The following is a 24,465-nucleotide window of genomic DNA, read 5'->3' as shown; positions in this document are numbered from 1 at the left end:
GATTTTTTTGATTCGTATAATTTTGATATGTTGTTGATTTTTAAAATGTAAATGAACTATTTACAAGAAAAACACGGATATGTTTTGTGGAAGGTTAAGTTTATATGCGTTGTTTTAGCGCATATAAACTTAATTTTCCGTTTTTAGTTTATTGGTGCATTAGAGATTAAAATAACGTTGTCAAAAGATACAAATTTCATTGATTATTCTTTAGCCATCTCTTTTCAAGGGGTACGCTAAGGGATGTAGACAATTAGAATGACGTCAAAAACTAACAGGAAAGTATACATTGTAAGGAGGTTTCTTCTTCCTTACATTATTATTTATCCTGTCATCGATAAGATGACGCCTGATGTTATTATATTAAATAAATAATGGCTGTAGCCATTGTTTTAAATATAAAATAAATTGGTTTGTAATCATTTTTATTAAACAACTCTATTATGCCAAAATATTCAAAATAGGCGTCATGTTTGACATAAAGTTTCTTATGTCGCTATGATGTCGCTTAGCTTACTGGATGGAAGTTTTATATCAACTAATTATCCACGCAGACGCAGTTTATATTAATTATATCAGTAAATAATAGTTTTGAATTATAAATATGTGTAATACTAGAATAAGCCTTTTATTGTAAGAAAAGAAATAAACAGGTCGATGAAATAATTGTAAAATGTAATGAGAATGACCAAGCATATTTTTAATTAAATATTGTTTGTCAACATTGCATTATTAAAAGAGATAGGTATATAAATATAAGTAATAGTATACATACAAGCAATACAAGACAGCTGTTTTATTAGGTACCTACTTGGCTAAATAAAATTCATACTAATAAAATGTGAATTGTAAATATGTATATTTTGTATAAATAAAGTGTATATTCATTATGTATTGTACATGTACATAATTAAAATGCGACATATACGTGTGTAAAAAAAAATGTTTACAAAGAATAAATCGTCACACGATATGAATAACATCATTTTATATTACAAGTACAGTTTATACAAATTCTTATAATTTTTTTTCACTTTCTATCCCTTAGGATATTCGAAGAACATTCCCAAAGGGACAAAATATCCTGCGAAGTACCAGGGCAGCAAATTAACATAAGAGGTTGTTTATATCGCGTCGTCCTGCGCAAGGATAGGTTACTCAAGGATAACGCAACGACCGAAGCGTTGCATATTGCAGCGGACATTCACTTTGCTTGGAATTATACCTACCATTATGTATCACTTATTCAAACAGGTTTGCGACATTAAACATCTTGTTATATCGGGCAGATACTTCGATTCAATTAGTTCTATAATTATGTCTTTGTTTGTTTTATTATTAAAATTTAAAAAAATGTAAGAAATCAATAAAGAAAATGTCATAATTACCTAAATAAACAAATATATATAATTTTTTTAAAGACATACAAATAATAAAGATCATCTAAACAAATAGATCCAAGACAAAAAATAAATTAAGATAAAAATTAATTAAAACTAAACGAGAATATAAATTATAAAGGCTGATTGGGATAGATAATAAGACCAACGAAGACATCGTTGTAAACAATGGTTTGCCCCCTTTTTATACTAGGACAATATAGGTCGGTAAGAGATGAACGCTTTCGAAAAGGGCGCAAAAAGTGCGTAGGACGATGGTTGTCGGCACTTACAGTCCCTTCGAAATACGAAAGCTATTTTAAATGCGATAAAGGATATAATGATTTTAAAAGAGGACACTAATGTAATAATAATTGTGTTTGCAGGCAAACGAAAAAAAAATCGACTTACGACAAGTAATACGTAGGTAGACGAAAAATTAGTCAAGTAAATACGGATTATCAAAGATTACTCCAAAAGTTGTAATCAGATTTCGATGAAAAATAAATTTGACTACATGATAAATATCGGCTTTCGATTAAATTAAAAATTATCAAAATCGGTACACCCAGCAAAAAGTTACGCGGATTTTTGAGTTTCCCTCGATTTCTCTGGGATCCTATTATCAGATCGTGGTTTCCTTATCATGGTACCACACCAGGGATATCTCCTTTCCAACAAAAAAGAATTATTAAAATCGGTTCATAAACGACGAAGATATCCCCGAACATACATTAAAATATATATACGGTCGAATTCAATAACCTCCTCCTTTTTTGAAGTCGGTTAAAAAATTATACAAATGCTTAAAAAATGGAATATTGTGTACAATATAAGTTTCTTATAAAAATCTATATAACGTTATTTTATATTATTGCAAAAATATTACGTATGTACCTATGTAAAATAAATAATTTTCGATATCCATAAAATAATACAAAACCTGCACCTTACCTGAAACCGTGATAGGGTTTAGTACTAAGAGAAAACTATTATTAAGATTTCAGATTTCACAACAGGAATAGGTATTATAAATACGAAAGTTTGTGAAGATGCATGTATGTTTGTTACGCTTTCACGCAAAAACTAGAGGACTGATTTTAACGAATCATGGTACGTAGATAGCTGGAGAACTAGACTAACACATAGGCTACTTTTTGTCCCGACATTCCCACGGCATGCATCGGAAATTACGCGGGTGAAATCGCTTAGCACAGGTAGTTGTGTATAATTATGAAAAATATGCTTAGGGTACTTAATAAAAATAAAAACGATCCAAGAAAAATTATGATTAAAAGTGCCTATTAAAAATCACGCGTTCTGTCTTCAGACTTTAGTCTCAACTTATGCATAGTCGTTTTAGTTGTTTAGGTTCTAGTTTTAAAGTTTTGTATAAGTAATTTTTAGTTTGTTAGAGAGGGAGAGGGCGCATCTGTGCTCGTGTTAACATTGGCTCTGTTATAAATAATTGTTTTTATGATATAATAGTTGTAAATTGAAGAGTAAAAGTGATAATTACGTGAAACAAGTTGTGAATTCACCGGACTAATGTTATGTGCTTGATAAATGTGATATTCACGAAGAAATATTCGAAAAAACAACCGAAATCTAAATCAGCACGAAACGCTTCGACTGGGGAATAATTTACGAAAATAACTTATAAAGACTAACATCAACACCTGTTACGCGAAATCCAGGAGAAGGATAAGTGTGAAAAACCGTATGTTTTGAAAATCTTGTTTATAGTATAATTTCAAATATAAACGGAAGGTAAAATAAAAATTACCGCCATCTAAAGATACCGTAATAGCGCCATCTATCGGGGAGTAGCGAAGATATCTGCAACAATAATAAAAACTCCTGCGCAACAACAGCTTCCAATAGAGGGCGTTAGTGGTACATAAACAATGGAAGAAGTCGTAAAAATTTTACAAAATATACAAGATGACATATCAAAGAATAAGCAAGAAATGAAAGAGATGGAACTAAATATTAAAGAATTTATAAATAGCAAAATAGATGAAAAATTTCTCATTTTCGAAACCAAAAATAAAGAGTTGGAAACAAAAATTGAACAACAACAAAAAACTATAGATATCTTAGATAAACAACTCAGAAGAAAAAACGTTATATTTTTTGGAATTGAAGAGAAAGAGAAAGGGTATGAAAGTTTACTCTCCATAGTGTTAGATATTATCAACAACCAGATGAAAATACCTTGCCAGAAATGGGAAATCGAACACGCTAATAGGATAGGAAAAAACACAGGTAAAATCAGGCCAGTAGTTGTCACAATAACAACAACAAGCAGGAAAATAGAGATACTTAAGAAGAAAAAATCGCTGAAGGATGCAAATATTTACCTAAAAGAAGATTTTCCGCCTAACGTGTTGCAAAAACGAAAAGAATTACAAGAAGACCTTAAACGCGAGCGCGAGTCAGGAAAAAGAGTAATTTTACGCTACGACAAAATTGTGACACTAAAAACACGCGAATCTGAAACCCGTACACCCACAGAAAGGAACAAAAATAAACGTCTTATGTCTATATCACCTGAAGAAACATTTAAGGAAACGGGAACAGAAAGCAGCAACGAAAGGACAAAACAAATAACTAAAAGAAACAAATCACAAACTATAACTAGCTTCTTACGCCCGTCGCAGCTGAACCTTAACGAACAGGCACCACCAACGGTTAATGCGAAAGATACTCAAAAAAACTAACTAGCGCCTCTGCAATTTTAACCTCTCTACCTTCTCCAAGCCGGCCGGTCACCGAGGAGAAGTCAGACCACTGCCTCCTAAACCACGATCAAAACCAAATCAAAAACAATAAAAATATAAACACAAGCAAAAAACAAAAATCACGAAATCTCTATATAGCCAGTATAAATGTAAGAACATTATTATTAGACAGCAGAATTGAAGAGTTAAGATACGCTGTTAAGTCAATAAAATGGGACATTATAGGTTTATGTGAAACAAGAAGAGAAAAAGAAACAATTGAAGAACACACCGATTTTATTTTGTTTCATACACCTGGGACGAAAGGAAGAAATGGAGTGGGATTCTTAATTAAAAAGTATTTAAAGAATGATATACTGAATATAAAAAGCTTTTCAGACCGTGTAGCGTTACTAGAAATACAAACATCTCACAACTCTACCTGGTCTTTTGTTCAATTATACGCCCCTACAGAGCAAAGCACTAAAGAAGATATTGAATATTTTTATAAAACAGTGCAATCGGCCTTGGACTCAATCCACACTAAAAATGTAATTTTGCTTGGTGATTTCAATGCAAAAATAGGAAAAGCTAAACAAAACGAAGGAAGAAATATAGGTAAATACTCATATGGGAAAAGAAGCTCTCACGGCGAAAGACTAGTACAATTCGCAGTCGAAAATGATTACTGCTTCATGAACAGCATGTTCCCAAGCAAACCACACAAAAAATGGACATGGCGATCCCCTAATAGTCAGCATTTTAACGAGATTGATTACATACTAACAAATCAATCCAACTGTATAAGGAAATTTGATATAATAAAAAACCTGAACTTCAATACTGACCACAGGATGATTAGATGCGAACTATCATTAACTTTAAAATCAAAAAGAAGAAAAATAAAATCCGTTGACTACACTAGGCAACAACTGACTATTTCAGCGGACGACACTAGCTACTGGGGAAATAAATTCATGGAAGCTGTTAATTCACATGTACAGGTACAAAACCAATACGACAAGCTAGAAATAGTGTTACAAGAATTTTTGAAACAACTGCCACGGAAAAACAAACATATAAACAAATATATAAATGATGAAACAGAAGTTCTCTTAAAACAGAGGAAAGAATTATATACAAAAAAGAGAACAAAAGAAGTAAAATCCGAAATATCAAGAATAAGCAAAAAAATTAATAGAAATATTTTACAGCAAAAAAAAGCAATACTACAAAGTACCTTCGAAAAATTCATAGAAAAGACAGGGGCTGTACGTAAAGCTTATAAAGAGTTAAGTGATAAGTCAGAGTGGACAGGAAAGTTGAAAAATAAACAGGGAATTATTCAATCACGACGTTCTGATATCATAAATGAAGCCACATACTTCTACAAAACGCTTTACACTGCCACAGGTAGTACCTTTTCCTTCCCAGCCACAAAATCGAACGAGTATCATAGAGCAGGATTCCACTGCGGAGACACCAATCATTTTGATTTCAGAAATCGAACACGCAATAAAATCCCAAAAAAACGACAAGACCCCAGGAAGCGACAACATTACCAACGAAATCCTTAAAACATTATCCGATGTACTTTTGAAACCTCTTCAAGTATTATTCAATAATATACTTAGAACCGAAAATACACCAGACCAGTGGTCAAAAGCTACAATCATATTACTATTTAAAAAGGGGGATAGAAGTGATCTAAGAAACTATAGACCAATCAGTCTCATGTCTAATTTATACAAAATCTTTTCAAAAATCATATTAAGTAGGATAACAAGAACTTTAGAAGAACACCAACCGCGCGAACAAGCAGGTTTCCGTAAAAGCTATTCGACTATGGACCATATACAAGTTGTAACACAAGTAATTGAAAAAGCGAAGGAATATGGCAAGACTTTGTACATGTGCTTTATAGACTATACAAAAGCATTTGACTCTCTACATTTTGAAGCTATATGGATATCACTTACACAGCAAGGTGTCAACCAGAAATACGTCAACTTAATTAAAAATATATATACAAAATGTCTTGCTAAAGTGCGCCTAGAACGTGAAGGTACCGAATTCCCCGTACAAAAAGGAGTAAGGCAGGGAGACCCCCTCTCACCGAAACTGTTTTCAGCAGTACTCGAATCTATTTTCAGAAATCTAGATTGGGAATCAAAGGGAATAAAAATAGATGGAGAACTGCTGAACCACTTGCGTTTCGCGGACGACATTGTGGTATTCGCAGAAAGTGCTACCGAATTAGAAAGTATGTTAAATGAACTAACAATCGAAAGTCAAAAGGTGGGATTGTTAATGAATACGACGAAAACCAAAGTCTTGACCAATGGAGTCCCTCAAGATATTAGAGTAGAAAATGAAATAATTGAATATGTTAAAGAATATATATATTTAGGACAGCTAGTATCTTTTAAAAATAATACAGGAAAAGAAATAGAAAGAAGGATAACTCTAGCGTGGAAGAAATACTGGGGATTGAAAGAAATAATGAAAAACAATGATATTAATATAAGTATAAAGAAAAAACTGTACGAAATAGTGATATTACCATGCCTGACATATGGTTGCCAAACATGGTCACTGAGAAAAATGGACGAAGAAAAAATTACTATCTGTCAACGTAAAATGGAAAGAAGCATGCTTGGTCTAAAACTATTAGATAAGGTTAGCAACTTTATTATCAGGAATAAAACAAAAATGATAGACGTAAGGAAAAGAACAAGACTGCTCAAGTGGCATTGGGCAGGACACATCTGTAGGATGAATAATAACCGATGGACAAAACGCCTAACAGAATGGATACCAAGAGACAGGTCAAGGGAAAAAGGAAGACCAAGTAAAAGGTGGAGAGATATCTTTAACCAGAGATGTGGACCGCTATGGACACGGAAAGCACGGGAAAGGGATACATGGAAAGGTTTGGGAGAGGCCTACGCTGCAGAGGCGACTATTACTAATATTTATTAAGTTATATTATAAATATGTATAGGAATAAATTGTATAGCTTCAATATATAGGTTAGGTTAGGTTAATATATATCATACATACATATGTTTGTACTAACAATAATTGAAATTTATTAGTAGTAGAAATAAAGGCTATTTTTATTATTTTATTTTTATTTATTTTATTTATTTTATTTTTTATAAGTAATTTTTAGTAAATAATTATTTTTTATGCATATTATTATGTAAATATATGCATGTCTACGTTTATGTATATGTGAATATAGTTTTTGGTGTATTGTATATATGAGTCTTACACATAGTATATTGTTTTAAATTGCACCGTGTGCCTGTTATATGTTACACATGTTTCGTTTATAAACGGATTGTCTGTAAGAAATAGTGATTTCTTAGCTCAAGAGAGCGAAAGTGACAGTGGTCAACAAGAACGTATTTGCTTTTTATTCAGTATGTTTCTTTTCTCTTCTTTTGTGTTCTTATTGTAAGTGTGCAATAAAGTTGAAATAAATAAATAAATAACTAAATAAATAATTTCTTATTTCTTCATTATGACGATAAAAAATCGAGAAACGACGACCAGAGGGGGAATGAATGAGTGCCTGTTGTTGCGTCACATGACGTCATTTTTTACCAGGACTTTATAACTTAACAAGAGTTTTCATTCATTCAAAAGCTTTAGAGAGAAAAAGAGATGCGTAGAGTGCGCCCCAAGCGTCTTGTGCTAGAGGTCACAATATATTTCACACAGAACGTACTTTGCGATTATGATTTTGAGTGTTTCAGATCGACTACTCTATCAATACCTATTCTAAAAATTCTGGATCTTATTAGTTGTAGGAGTTTGAATGAAGCATGTATTTAAGGGTATAAATATATTTTACTTGCTATTTACTACTGGTTTAGGAGAACGCAATATGTAGCGTATGAAAAGGCGATGGGCACGTTGTAAGTGTTTTAAATTCTAGAAACCAACTCAAGAACTTGTTATTTTGTTAAATAATTCTGTAATAAAAAATTCTTCTTTATATAAGACAAAAAGTATATAAATATCTAGACGAATATTCTTTATCATATTGAGGACAAAAAAATATATAGTACCCAATTAGGATGTTTTAGAAGTAATTTTACTATCATTGAAAAGACCTTGATTACTTACTAATAAAATCCAAACTTCAAAAAATTATTTTTTTAGGGTACGATATGATAACTTAGTAATGGTAAGTACTTATACTATCTGCTATATATAAAGTTAGATTTTTAAAATTTTATAGGGGAAAGTAGCACAACACCATAAAAAAATATTTTGAATAACAGTAAAAAAAGCTAAAGATGACTGGGAAAAATTATAGGGGCAGCGGAAAAGATTGTACGTATAGAAAAATAAAAAAAAAAATGTAATTAACTAATAATAAATATATAATTACTTCTAATGGAAGTACAAACACAGGAACGGGTGAGTTAGCTGATACTGTTTAGTGATGATGAGATAAAAGAATTAGGTAGCTAGAAGAAGCTCTGCAAGTCCATATCTGATCTTTTTAATTTCACCATCGTAAAATGTGTGTTTATAGCTTTCTTTGTCAATACATAAATAATAAACAATATTCAAGTACCTTTCCCATTCGTCGTGTCTACTGGTTTTAATTGAAATTATTGTACTACTTACTAGGAGCTTCAAATATACAGAAGGTAGTGTACTAAAACGATAGGTAATAGGTTTCTATCGCATGCGAGAAGGTAAATGTAAATGAACATTAAAACAAAAACTTATTCTTCTATTTATACGATCCTAGTTGAGAAGTTTGCCAATACCTGCCTAAAGATAATTATTTATTTCATTCAATAGCGTAATTGTGGTGTAAACATGAAGCTATGCGGTATTTGATAGTTCGATTTAATAATATGCAAAATTCACTACAAATAGCAGAACGCTTTTCATTACACATATTTTAAATAAGCATAGATAAAATAGTAAAAAGTGTAATAAATAAATTAAAATTTAGCAAGATTCTTCAATAATTTAGTGCGTAAAACCTTTTTTTTTCATGATCGATTAATTTTACTATATTTTTTATCATTTATTTTTAACAACATACACAAACTAACGACCAATACATTAAGAGCTACTTTAACTGTTGTGCGTTAATGTTTGAAGGAGATAACGTGCATACAAAATTAACGAGAGGAAAGGAAACAGCTTATTCGTTATGAGTTAACACCGTTGGTTCAGAATTTCTGGTTATGAAATACGAGTTATTATGCCAGCTGCAACTCTTGCATTTACTGTATCCCTAGTAAAGTGGTTAGCTTTGACGCATGTCACTGCGTTTTATAGGCGTGTTCATTATGTGATCGACGAAGAAATTGTCATTTAAATTTTATTGTATGTAGTTTTGTAGTTGTAACCTATTTAAATTTATATAATAATGTTTAATAAGCTATTCTTTATTTAAACTTTATTTGGTTTGTTATAATTATGTCAGAAATAAAATCTTTTTGTTTTAACCTATTTTTTTTAATAAAAGATATTAGCTAGGTATGACAGCTATAGTCTATATTTACTATAACAAATTTTAATTTTAAAAAGTATTTTTTATATAAAATTTATAATAGCGTTTTGTGAAGAAAACAAATGAGGTGAACACGTGTCGGAAAGGGTTGAACATGTGGGCTACGTGTACTAGGGTAGCATAAAGATATAGAAAGATAAATGTCACACATGATACTTACTACGTACTCTTTCTTCGTACGCGTGCGTCGGGTGTTTTGGTGGCGGTGTGTGCTCTAAATAATTATGTTGTTTACATTTGAAACTAAGGCGTGTTATACACATAGACAGGTCGGCATTAATAAACACAGACTGGCCTAAAATTAAATGTAATAATTATCTAGTTACATGTTTAATAGTTTATATATGGTAACAAACTTTTAGATGCGATTAAATCAAGCATGTTGGTAAAATCAAAAGGAACGTGATAAAATAAAAATCATAGGTAATATGTTTTAATTTTAGCAGCATTTGTTGTTATAGTTGATTTAATACTAAGTATATAATAGCTCCGAGCGCTAAAAAGTTGTGGTCTCAAAATCCAAAACAGTAAAAGTTCTTCAGATGAAACAAAACCATTACTTCGAACACATTAACTTCCCTAAGAGCCTGTTACACTGGTTGTTAATAAAGTTTAGCCTGCACATAAGTAACGAATAGACTTTAACAGCAGGACGTATAAGTAAATTTTGTTAAAAATTTAAATAACCTTTACGCAAATGGTTACAAAACCAGGTCACCATGACCATATTGCTGAGGTATATTCTGTTCAAAATCTGGAACTGTCTAACTGGGGAAGTACCAGTGAAATAGCCCTCATAGCAGGGTGTAGTCGAATTGCGTACCGTTGCGTACCTATGTGTGCATGCGTTTGTGTAACCATTTAGAATTGAAATTAATTATCTCTGATTCTGTTTTGAATCTGTTTTAGTAAGTCGGTATAAAATAAAATAAAAAACCGTATGGTGTCGTGGGACACCAGATAGGAACGAAGTTCCTTATTATAAAATATAAATTTAAGTTTAGTCATTTATTACAATGATATATAAAAATATATAATAATTATCGAATGATATAATAATAATAGCAAACCGCAATTAAAATAACAGTCATCACTAGACTATACATTAGACATTGTATAGCCATAGTACATGACTATACATAAGAATCTTACGGTTTTATTTAACGTTACGGACCTTTTTTTGCTGGCTAGGGTACCCCTCCGTAACGTCCCATAAGGAACTTCGCGTTTAAAAAATGACATTTAAAATTCAAAATCCAGTAATGCTTATTATCCAGCCTTCTCCTATTGGAATACGAGTACATCATAATTCCAAGTCTGTTGGTAACACTCAATCCGTCAGTATAGATTAGTATTTTTTCACTTGAATCATTCAATCAATGCTCATTCCTGTCTATGTTAATTCTTGTCTGTGATTGTAATTTCTGTTGTGTAAAATTTACATTTCCCTAATTTACATTTCATTTCATTTCATTTTTTTTGTGACTTTTCTTTAGAGGGAATTAATAGTTTGAACTGCTTTTAAACTATCTCAAACAGTACAAGTAATTCGATCCTAAATACTTCTTAATTCTTCTATCATACTAATCCAAATATAATTGTTTGTTCGCAAACGAAATAAATCCTACTTCAATTACATCGACAATACGTAGGTAGACAAAAAAATAGTCAAGTAAATATGCATTAATAAGTATTACCAAAATATTGGTAATAAATTATAATATATATTACATGGCAAGCACCAGCTTTCGATTAAAAAATAATCATCGAAATCAGTGCACCCAACAAAAAGCCCAATAAAAATAACATACATTAAAAAATATAGTCGAATTGAGAACCTCCTTTTTTTGAAGTGGGTTAAAATGTATGTTATTTTCATGTTCAAGAAAGAGATGAACCTAATACTGTATACTCACACTTATATATATATATATATATTTATACTCAGCCTATCGTAGTCTACTGCTGGACATAGGCCTCCACAAGTTCGCGCCAAAAATGTCGTGAACTCATGTGTGTTGCCCATAGTCACCACGCTGGGCAGGCGGGTTGGTGACCCCGCATGGCTGGCTTTGTCGCACCGATGTCGCTGCTACCCGTCTTCGGCCTGTGTATTTCAAAGCCAGCAGTTTGATGGTTATCCCGCCATCGGTCGGCTTTTTCAGTTCCAAGGTGGTAGTGGAACTGTGTTCTTTTTTAGTCGTCTCTTACGACCCCATGAGAAGAGAAGGTGTGGCTATATTCTTTACTGCCTTAACCACACAGCAGACTGAATACTCAGGTAAAATAATTAAATACCTAGCTAGGTATTTGATAATACACAGTGGAGTTGGGTGTGGTATTAGATCATTTAATTCTATTCTATTAAATTATATATATATATATATATATATATATATATATATATATATATATATATATATATATATATATATATATATATATATATATATATATTAGATTTAAAGTACCTAACTTGTTAGATTGAGCGACGTTGCAGTACAGAACGATGTCGAGGCGAATGTATTTTTAGATGTAAGTACATGTCTTTTATGCGGGAACAAAGTGCAATTGTTATCATTCCTTTTACTTTTCTCAGTCTTTATGTTTTCCTAGTACTAGAGATTCAAGTGAGGCCATTTTGTTGCCTTCAAGTTTCGTTTTTTTTTAAAATGTCAGGATAAAGTAAGGATGAAAATTATTCGGTAAGTACTTATTTACTTACGCTTAAAAAACTGATTTCTTTTTGAAGTAATTTTTTTTACACATGCTTGACTTGATGATATATATATATATATGTAATTTCGTACACTTATAGTTTATATAGAGAAGGAGTTCAGAATGCTAATTTTTTTTTAAATTACGCATTGAAATATATTGAATCAATAAATAAAACATTACACACACTACCATGTATTTGACTCACACACGCATATTATATTATACTCGTGTTGATTGTCAAAGTCTGTAGTCAAATTGAAATTTTTTAAAAAAAGGTTCTTTATTTTCATAATTTTATGGTTTTCTTTAATTTAAATTTTTAATTATGGTCGAATTTCGACCTCTAGGCGATCACTAGTATAATTTAAATCTAACCTACAGTTATCCGTGATGTCCGTAGATCTCTGTGTTGTCAAGCAAAGTGTTGCTTTTGTTAGTTTTCTTAAAAATATCATATTTCACCATTGTCCTTTACTGGTAATTTCACAAACCATCTGAAGATTGATCAGTCAAAATGCCCTTTCATAATACCTTCCATAGGAACATGTTCTCCTGGTACGTAAAGTCATTGGGAGTGACATGCCCATTATTTTATGTTTAAGGAATTCCCTTTTCCAATTTACACTTTTTACCCGGCTCCTCAAAACTCTTGCAAGTTTTAATTCTAACTTTCATAATTAACAAATTATTAAACTTTGAAGGTCTTGAAGGATCTGTTAACTGACAGTAGATCTTGCTTACATATTATTTATATTATGTATATTATTTGGTCTGTTGTGCTTTGGTCAAAAAAGCACCAAAACGAGGAGCCCTTCCTTAACTAATTAAGAAAATCTTTGCTCTATCATAACAACTAAATGAATGATATATAAATTATATTTTATTGATTGTGGAGCCCTTTAAATTATTTATAATAAAACACACTATACTAGGCCCGCAAAGAGTACGAGGAGATCGAAAGGGCTTCAAAAGGGCTTGTCGAATTTCAAGGTTTGACTACGCAGTAGGCGTGGTTTCTTCAACCAATAACGAGGGAGTATCTTACGCAAAGTTACGCATAAGACGCAAGCCCTTCCTATCTACAAATATAGTAACGCAACGTAGTTTAGTAAGTACGAGTACAGTGCACTTGACCTTTTTAATAACATGTTCGGTAAATAAAATTATTCTCGTTAACCATTAATGATTTCATACAATATTAAGGGAAAGCTTATTAAGTAGGTATGATAATCTAGTGAGATATTAATTTAAAATTCCTATATACTCGTATTATTGTTATTGTTTCTTTCTTCCTAATTATTTGCTTTCGTTACATGGCTCTTACAGCGGTTACCCATATAAATCAAACCATTATAAGGATCGATTTTTTTTATATTAGTGGTCGCCAAGTGGTCTAAATCCGACCATAATTAATTTAAAACTACCTGGGTGACCGAGCTTAGCTCGGTATTTTTAGTATATATTTTTAGTGTTTTTTGATTACATATTGATAAAATATGAATAATATTCTTCGATTTTACCAACATAAGAACAACAAATATGAACTTTTTATTTAAATAAAAAATCATGAGTGCAATTAGAAAAAAAAAGGAAAAAAAAAATAATCGATCTGGAGACATGGGATTTAAGCCTTGGTCTTCTAGGTCGTCTAGACCGGCCGATTTCCCACCTGAGCTATGACAACTATATTGACAATTGCGAAATTTACCTTCGGATTCTAACAATATTATATAAAAAATTTAAGAAAATATATAAAAAATGAATCTTAGCTATGTATATCGATTTATCGCCTCCGAAATCCCCTGCATACTAAATTTAATGAAAATCGTTGAAGCCGTCTCCGAGATTCAGATTCTTGTATATACCTACCTAAACCTTCCTATGGAATCACTCTATTTACTAAAGAAAACTGCATTAATATCCGTTACGTAGTTTTAGAGATATAAGCATACAGACAGCGGGAAGCGACTTTGTTTTATACTATGCAGGCCTAATTTTAGCTGTCTGATATAGAACAGGGATGAGGTCTACATTAGTGCGCTCGCCTATAAGGTGATTATTTATTCTTGAAAATATTTTACAATTAGCTAGAGGTAGATATATATCGAATAAAATTAATATTGGGTAGGTACCTACCTGCATACTGCATGTAGATGTTTTGATCATGATATCAAAACTCAAACTACGAGTATTCAAATTATAATCAAGTGTAGGTATCTATTATTATATATTATTAAGCGTTATACATATATTATTAAGCGTTTTTGATAACGTCTCAATAAAATAAAAAAAAACAAATAAATATGATTTGAATAAGAGTGAGTTCATGTCGATATATTTTTCACAGACTTAAAAAAAGAAGGAGGTTACTTAATTCGACCGTATATATTATATTATGTATGTTCGGAGATAACTTCGTCGTTTATGAACCGATTTTGATAATTCTTTATTGCTGGAATGGAAATATTTCTGGTGTGATACCATGATAAGGAAACCAGGATCTGATGATGGGATCCCAGAGAAATCGAGGGAAACTCTCGAAAATGTGTCAATCATGTGGTCACATTTAAATTTCATCGAGATCTGATTACAACTTTTGGAGTAATCTTTGATAATGCGTATTTACTTGATCGTTATATTACTTGTCGATGTAATTGAAGTCGGTTTTTTTCGTTTTCCGGCAAACAATCTATATTATACATATAATAAAATGGTAGGAAAGTCAAAACTGTACATTGTATATTTTCTTAAAATAATACTTGGGGTGTGATCTACAATGGATACCGAAGCCAAAAATATAGTTTTTAGAATTTTTATCTGTTTGTCTGTATGTATGTCCGGAATAAACTCAAAAAATACCGCATGGGTTTACTTCAAATTTGGCACGAATATTATTAAGAAGTCGGGTCTACATATAGGCTACATATTATCACGCTATCACCTACGGGAACGAGCAGAGAATCTTTATTTTTTCAAGGCATTCTGTAACAACGTGTAATCTAACGACGCATATTTGAATGTTGTTGTTATTATGTTAATAACCATGCTATAAGTTAGCTTCACACTATAAAATCACGCAATATAAGTAACTTAGGCCGATTAACATAATTAAACGAATATAAGCTGTATCAAGACAATTTTAAAGCAGCGCCATCTATGAGATTTCCAAAACATCATCATAACCACTAATATTGTTTATCGAGAAGTCCTATAAGTATATATTCCCTATTCATACCCTATTCTGTATTCCTTATTCATTATTTTCTCCATCTGCTTCAGTCACAACTTATGACTTAATTCAGCAGAATCACCATAAAGTCATTTATTCAAAGCAGGCTGAAAATAAGCACTTTTTGAAGGTCAATTTTACAAAAGACAGTCTACCTCTGTTACTGCACTTTCTGTAGATATGAAATGTAAAGAAGAAACGGGTAAATGACTGTTATTTCAAAAGGTATAATCGTAGGTATTTTTGGTGCTGTATAGCGTTCACGCAGACGACGTCGCGGGCAGCAGCTAGTTATGTTAATAATCGTTACTTGGTACCCACTCTACTGCAGCTTACATTAAGAAAACTAATGCAGACGTTAGTCCACCGACCAAAATTACGCTAACTTAATTGATATCTTACATGCATTACATTTCTTTAGGAATTTATAGTCATGAGTCACGCCATTTTTGGCGCGAACTTTTGGAGGCCTATATCCAGCAGTGGACTGTAGCTGAAGTGATGAGTGATGGAGACGCGTTAACGCAACAGTCACAATGCTGGCTTGTGGCTGTTGCTATTGCGATCCCCGCGCTTGGCATAGGTACATGTACATAATTTGTATAGAACATACAGATGCTTACAGTGGTCTGGGCGTTTGTGCTTTGTATTGTGGTGTTTCTGGACTCCCGACACAAGAGTAAATCTTCATGGGGGCCGTTGAGTGTGAGGCGTTTATTATTTATATTTATTAAACACAGATTTTCCTTAGAAAAAGCAAAAGCTTATTCACGCTTTTAATCTATAATTTTATTATAAGTTCAATTAGACAGAGTGGCTTTTAAAACCAGTATAATCCTCCCTTTAATAGAGTCTGTTGGTATAATTTACAATAATTAGCGAGAAACCTGACCGATAGGCGTTGGTTGTTATAGGAACAGTGTTGGCAAACGAACAAACCGACTTCAATTATATCGACAAGTAATATAACGTAGGTAGACGAAAAAATAGTCAAGTAAATACGCATCATCAAAGATTATTTTGAAGTCGGTTAAAAAATCAAAATTGGAATAACAAAAGCACGGGCATTACGAGTATAATCCTGTGGATATATATATATATATATATATATATATATATATATATATATATATATATTTAAATATAAAACTTTTCTTTATAGTAGGTAAATAATAAATACAGGTTTTTGTTTCTAAGCAACCAACCAATGGGAAGTATGAACGACACGGTGTTCTTCTTATGAGTTATGTTAACCTAGTACTCTCGTCAACGATGCTGTTGCAGATCCGCCATTACCGACAAAAAAATACTTAATAAAAAAATTAATTAATTATAAAATTTACGGTTCTCCGAGTAAAATGATATTTTTGAACTTGAACAACAAAGAATAAGTAATCTAGCTACAACAAACGGTTATTGTAATTATGTGAACTAATTTATAAAAATAAATAAAATTAAAATTACTTTAGTTTTAAAATGCATATTTGATTATTTTACACGCTTTTTATTAGCATCACCTGTATGTTTGTTTGCTTGTAACCGACTCCTTTGGACTTCATTGTGACAATTGACCCAAACTTCAAGCGACTTCAAACGTTCAGATTGCATTTAAACTTAGTAAGACTTACTTATCGAGGACCGATAAACAACCTTTTTTTTAGTTTTGTTTATTTATAAAGGCTGTTTTTTAGTTTTTTTTTTTTACTTTTAATTATTTATTATAAAACGGAGTCTAGTAGGTAAATAGGCTTCTTTTTTTATCTACTTTTTAAAGTTTTATTTAACATAAAATTGATAAATAAACTTTAAAGTTTTTTTAACCACACTTTTCATATCGATACATCGATTTTTTTTATTTTACCGGTTATTGGAAATATATCGGTGATTGGCGATAATGTCGAACTGTTCGGAAAATACCAAGGCTCCATAGACACGGAGAAGGTTACTTTAGCAGAAATCAATAGTTCATAATTTGAGATATAGAGCTTGCTACCTATGTAAGGGTATAATTATTTTCTTCATCTGAAAAGGTGCAACTAAACCAACGCAGGTGGGCTAGAGAACGTGAACCAAAACGTTTCAGCTTGTAATATCCCACTGCTGGGCATAGGCCTCTTTCCATATGTAGGAGAAGGATCAGAGCTTAATCCACCACGCTGCTTCAATGCAGGTTGGCGGATATATTCCCGATTATGAGTAACGATCGCTATCAGGTGTACATGATAACAACCGGGACCGATGGCTTAAAGTGCGCTCCGAGGCACGGTGGAGAGATCCACAAGGACAGAACAAACACCCAGACCACGGCAAACATCTGTAGATAACGTGAAAAATAATAAAATGTAATTAAAGTAATTTTCTCCCATTTTTTTAATCCAATAAAAGTTTTTAAATTTAATCATTTTTCAGTTATTTTTTAATAAATTATTACAATTATTAAAATTTAATTTAAAAAAAAAATTTAAATTTCTTACTAAATTTAAATACATGCGTAACTTTATCGATCTAGTATTAGGGTATCATATTCTTTAAGCGATCGATATTCATCTGAATGAAGTGTCAAACTTGTTTCCCTTTCCTTTCAGAAATCAATTATCCTCCAATCCATCATCAATAAATAAATATATTTCTGAATGTAACAAATAAATTTAACGCAACTTACTAACAAATTTTCAAAAAAAGAGTTCTAAGGAAAGGGTTAAACTTTCTCGAATTCGGATGACTAGGATAACATAAATTTCAAGTGATACAGACCCAGTCATATTGTATCCAAACAAAGAGTCTGCTTTGTTTTTTTATTGAGATCGAAGATTTTTGTTTATTAGTTTTTGGAATGCATTCAGAATTATCAAAAGTGTATGAACGTAAGAGTATTTTACTTAACCAATAATAGAAACAAAAATAATTGCGTAGCTAGTGCGTAGCAGACTTCGTATCAAGATTTCGATATAATCCCTGATCCGTGTAGCTTTCCAATCCAAAAAGAATATTATGTCCTATAAAATTTTTTGTATAAATCTACGTTCACTTAAGTTGTATTATTGATACTGCATATGGCGGTAGGTATACGGTGGTAGATAAGGTCAGATACAAGGAATGAAGTCACTCGACTTGTGCTACTTGGACAGTCACCGTTAGTCCCATTTAATGGAAAACATTTCGGCCAATAAGTTTCGCAATAAGTTAAGCAGGTTCGTAATAATATTTTATAAACACGATTTTCATCATTACTATAATAGAGGAAATAACTAAACGAATTCGAGGCGGCCTATGTCCAGCAGTGGACTGCAATATAGGCTAGGTTGAATATATCTATTTAAAATGATTTTTATGAAGGTACTTACATGAAATAGTAGCAGGTGACAGCAAACATTTTGCTTTTCAATTTAATTATAGGTACTATATATATAAAGCTATTTTGGTTTAGGGAATTTGAGATGTGGACATACCTATGTTTATATACCTATTTTTACGTGAGCGTAGTGCACTGAAAATAGTTAAAATTAATATCTAAACAAGGTAAAAAAAATATCACTCGATTTAAGTTGCGGAGGGGTACCCTAGCTGACAAAACGTCCGTAACGTTATATAAAAGAGTAAGATTTTTATGTTTAGTCACGTATGATGCCTATACAGTGTCTAATCTATAGTCTAGTGATGACTGTTATTATTATTGCAGTTGGCTATTCGATAATTATTATATATTTTTATAAATCATTGTAAATAAAATAAAGGTGTTAAGATAATTTTGTAAAGTAGTTTTTTTATCGATTAAAGATCATAATAAAAAAATTATACCAGAATAATTATCTTCTTCGTACCTCGAACAAAGTTTAAAATAATATTTTATAACAAGGAACTTCGGCCCTATCTTGTGTCCCATGACACCGCACGGGTGTTTTTTTTAAATATCACTAACCAATATATTCGCTAAACTTTGACATAGTTTGTGCAGTTCTTTCATGCAGTGTTGAAAAGAAGTGAATGTAGTTATTTTTCAAAAAATAGATGAACTTGTTAATGTAGATCGAATTTCTGGTAACGCTTTTAGATATATAATGGAACAAAAATGTAAAAAAGTTGCAATTATAATTAAAGAGGAATCTTGGTAATGTGTAAATTAAATTTTAATATTTCTTTAATCTTTAGAATTTAACTAAACGCCTAAAGTAACTAAATCTCTCGAAAAAATAACAAGCAGACCAAATAAATGCACTACATAATATTTATACATTTTTCTTACAAACTTCTCGCAAAACTCGAAAACGGTTTGATGACTAGCCGAATTTTTAAAAGTTTTGTGATTATCCTTTGTAGAAAATTTTTAAGTATTGAAAAAATCAAGCAAATTGCGTAGTCAATTGGATAATTTTAGAAAATATAACGATTTTTATAACTCTGTGCGTTTTACAGTTCACAAGGCAGGACATCGTTTGTCGGTGAACTTTTTTTTATTTTTATTTTTATTTTTATTTTTTTTTTTATAGAAGAGGGGGCAAACGGACAGTTGATTCACCTGGTGGTAAGTGAAAACAACATCCACAGACACCCGCTACATCAGAAGATTAGCAGGCGCGTTGCCGGCCTTTCAAATAATAGTAAAATCAGTAAATAAAAATATCATCATAATGTATTTACAAAAAGATAAACATTATTAATAAGACAATAATAATTTGTCTCCAAATGTGGGTTTTCATACTTGACCAATTGCGGTCAACTCTGGTCGAAAAGTAAAAGTGGATAAGATTTGTGCCAGAGCTGGCTTGGTTGCCAAGTGGCCGGCGCGACGGGCCAACGTATGCGGCCATAGCACTAGGAGCGCAGTGCGATGAGGCGATACGTCAATGAGTGCATCGGCGCGGCCATTGCACTTTTAATCGTACGTTAGCTCTGCACTTAGGGAGCTGGTTTAATCATTGTTAGCTGCGACTATGTATTCTTCTCGAATCGTATTCGATACAAACTTTATTTTTTTTTATTAAACAATTATTTTATATATTTTTATTAGTTACTAGCGACCCGCCCAGGCTTCGCATGGGTGCAATGCTGATACTAAATATACTACAGAATGTCTTTATTTATAGTGTGAAGCTAGCTTATGATATGGTTATTTACATAATAATAACAATCAAATAGATCCGTTAGATAACACGTTGTTACAGAATGCGTTGAAGAAATAAAGGTTCACTGCTCGTTCCCCGTAAGTGATAGCTTGATAATTTGTAGCCTATATGTTGACCCGACTTCTTAATAATATTCGTGCCAAATTTGAAGTAAATCCATGCAGTACTTTTTGAGTTTATCCCGGACATACATACAGACAAACAGACAAACAGACAAAAATTCTAAAAACTATATTTTTGGCTTCGGTATTGAGTGTAGATCACACCCCAAGTATTCTTTAAAAAAAATATTCAATGTACAGTTTTGACTTTCCTACCATTTTATTATACGATAGATTAAAAACGTTTGTTTATCATTATATACCTGTAATTAAATTAGTAAGTAATTATTAACTTAGTAATCGAATTTATTAGCTCTATTATTAGCTTGTTCGCTATCATGGTATATTTTTAGTTCTTACATATGTATGCCCAATTTATCATAAAAATTAGTCCAAAAATAAAACCCGGTCAAATTGTCTTTTAAAACCTAGCACTTTTCGAATCCCGCTTTATTCATTGCAGAAGGGAGAACACAGCTCTAATAAAGACAATAGCGGTCATTTATCACGGACGCACGCAATTCGATGTGATGGCCGCTCGTTTGACGTGACCCCTTTACGGGGACTGTGCGATCTATTCACGGTCTAGTTGGGTTATCGAGTCGACGAGCTCTTTTTGGAAATTTAGATTTACTTGAAGTTATATGATACTTACTCATAATCTCCGTCTACTTCGGTATACCTAGATATGTTTAAACCAATCGGCTAATTTATTTTATTTTTATTTGGGAAGGATATAATTTTATGTTACATTATTATAATATGACTAATTACAACAACTGAAATTAGTAAAGTTCCCACTTAGCTAATATATACAACAGCACTATAATATTGCGTGAAACATATTGTTTGGGATAAAAAAATTAAACAAAACAAAACGGAGGAAAAAAATTTGTTAAATTTAGTGTAAAAGGAAGGGAAAAGCTCTAATTTAAGTAGGCTTACCTACATCCCGACTAGAAAAAAGGTCAGGCTCAACCAGATCCCGACTAGAAAAAACCCGAGTAGAAATTTTTTTGTCTTCCTTAGAAGGACCGGACCAGGCATGCCTGATCAGGACTAGATAAGGCAGCTAACGCAGATGATTTATCTGGACCTGGTCGGGACAGTCTAGCAGGGAGTCCATTTCTACACAGTTGAGAAGTCGTAAGTAGTAGGAAGTAGTTAGTAGTTAATTATTAGAAGTTATAATCAATCAATAATAATAATTAATTAATAACATTTAAAAAATTAATTAATATTTAAAGTAAAAACATAAATAAATAATACATTGGAAAAAATAAACGGAAATAAATATCATAATAATTATGTAAAAAACATAATTATAATAACAATTCGCTTTTTTTTGCTAAACAATTTTTTCAAGAATATACATTCGTGTTTTTTAAAAGGACTGGTCCGAACCGGCTGATCAGGATGAGATGAAATTTCCTGATCTGGATCCGATCAGGAAATCACATCTCATCCTGATCAGGTCCAGACAAATCATCTGCGTTACATGCCTTATCTAGTCCTGATGTGGCATGTGTGGTCCGGTCCTTCTAAGGAAGACGAAAAAAATTCTACTCGGGATCCTGATAACTGCCCGAGTAGAAATTTTTTCGTCTTCCTTAGAAGGACCGGACCAGGCATGCCTGATCAGGACTAGATAAGGCATGTAACGCAGATGATTGGTCTGGACCTGATCAGGATGAGATGAGATTTCCTGATCTGGACCTGATCAGGAAATCTCATCTCATCCTGATCAGCGGGTTCGGTTCGGTCCTTTTACAAAACACGAATGTATATTTTTGAAAAAATTGTTTAACAAAAAAAAAGCGAATTGATATAAATATGTATTAACATAATTATTATAATATTTATTTCCGTTTATTTTTTCCAATGTATTATTTATTTATGTTTTTACTTTAAATATTAATTATTTTTATTTATTTTTATGTTATTAATTAATTATTATTATTACTTAAACTTTATTTATTAACTTCTTATGATTAACTACGAACTACTATTTCCTATTACTTACGACTGCTCCACTGTGTAGAAATGGACTCCCTGCTAGATTGTCCTGATAACTGTATATATACTAAGTGCGCTTAAAAACATTAATAGCGCGATTCAGGCTCAGTTCGCGTCATTTCTTTCAGGCCATCCTGATCTGGACCGGACCAGGTCCTGATCCAGTATGCCTTACCATACTTGGTAAGATTTTACATCAGGCTAGCCTTGTCTGGACCGGACCTGGTCCTGATCCAGTATGCCTTACCATACTTGATTATATTTTACATCAGGCTATCCTTGTCTGGACCGGACCTGGTCCTGATCCACTATGCCTTACCACACTTGATTATATTTTATATCAGGCTATCCTTGTCTGGACCTGACCTGCTCTTGATAGAGCTTGCCGGATCAGGCATGCCTTATTCTATCCTGATCCGGTCCAGATACATGATCTGGTTGAGCCTGACCTTTTTTCTACTCGGGTGTATATATGTATACTAAGTGCACCTAAAAATATTGATAGCGCGATTCAGGCTCAATTCGCGTAATTTCTTTCAGGCTATCCTGATCTAGACCGGACCGGGTCCTGATCCAGTATGTCTTACCATACTTGATTCTATTTTACATCAGGCTGTCCTTATCTGGACCGGACCGGGTCCTGATCCAGTATGCTTTACCATACTCGACTAGAAACAAGGTCAGGCTCAACCAGATCATGTATAGTGAGTGTGAGTAACGATCGCTATCAGGTGTACATGATAGCAACCAGGACTGACGGCTTAACGTGCTCTCCGAGGCACGGTGGGGAGACCCACAAGGACTGCACAAATACCCAGACCACGGAAACACCTGTATGGCCAATACAAAAGTTTGTCATGTGTAGGGATCGAACCCGCAACCGCCAGCGCAACAGGTACAATCCATGGCTGTAACCGTTGCGCCAACGCGGCGTCATCTATACATATAATAAAATGGTAGGAAAGTCAAAACTGTACATTGAATATTTTTTTAAAAGAATACTTGGGGTGTAATCTACAATCGGCACCGAAGCCAAAAATATAGTTTTTAGAATTTTTGTCTGTTTGTCTGTTTGTCTGTATGTATGTCCGGGATAAACTCAAAAAGTACTGCATGGATTTACTTCAAATTTGGCACAAATATTATTAAGAAGTCGGGTCAACATACAGGGTACATATTATCTATCACGCAATCACCTACGGGGAACGAGCAGTGAACCTTTATTTCTTCAACGCAATCTGTAACAACGTGTAATTTAACGACGCATGACGCATTTTAATTTTGTTGTTATTGTGTTAATAACCATGCTATAAGCTAGCTTCACACTGTAAATAAAGACATTCTGTAGTATATTTAGTATAAGCATTCCACCCGTGCGAAGCCGGGGCGGGTCGCTAGTAACCTAATAAAAAAGGTGAATCAACATTGTATCAAGAAGTTTGTTATTATTGTAAAACCATCTGATTCAATTTGTCTATGTTTTAGACATGTAAAATTAGGAATGGACTTAAACCGGAACTTATAATGCTTAATAAAGTTTAAGAACTCTGTCCAATCCGTTAATCTGAACTTTATACTGCGGATTCCACACAACAGAACCATACTCAAGTAGAGATCTGATA

At 32.4% G+C, this 24,465-nt stretch overlaps 1 protein-coding gene across 1 annotated transcript; it reads left to right on the top strand.

Moving 5' to 3' along the window:
* Nucleotides 1-3,286: 3,286 nt before the first annotated feature.
* LOC123655128 lies at nt 3,287-7,112 on the top strand. The gene is made up of 5 exons (XM_045590964.1): nt 3,287-4,031; nt 4,349-5,552; nt 5,881-6,400; nt 6,912-7,034; nt 7,107-7,112. The coding sequence occupies exons 1-5, from the start codon at nt 3,287-3,289 to the stop codon at nt 7,110-7,112; spliced, it is 2,598 nt and encodes an 865-aa protein (XP_045446920.1).
* The last annotated feature ends 17,353 nt before the right edge of the window (nt 7,113-24,465 follow it).

This window comes from Melitaea cinxia, chromosome 7 (genome assembly GCF_905220565.1).
Source record: "Melitaea cinxia chromosome 7, ilMelCinx1.1, whole genome shotgun sequence".
NCBI classification, from domain to species: Eukaryota; Metazoa; Arthropoda; class Insecta; order Lepidoptera; family Nymphalidae; genus Melitaea; species Melitaea cinxia.
The sequence above is the reverse complement of the archived record's forward strand: the minus strand, read 5'-3'. Positions and strand labels throughout refer to the sequence as shown.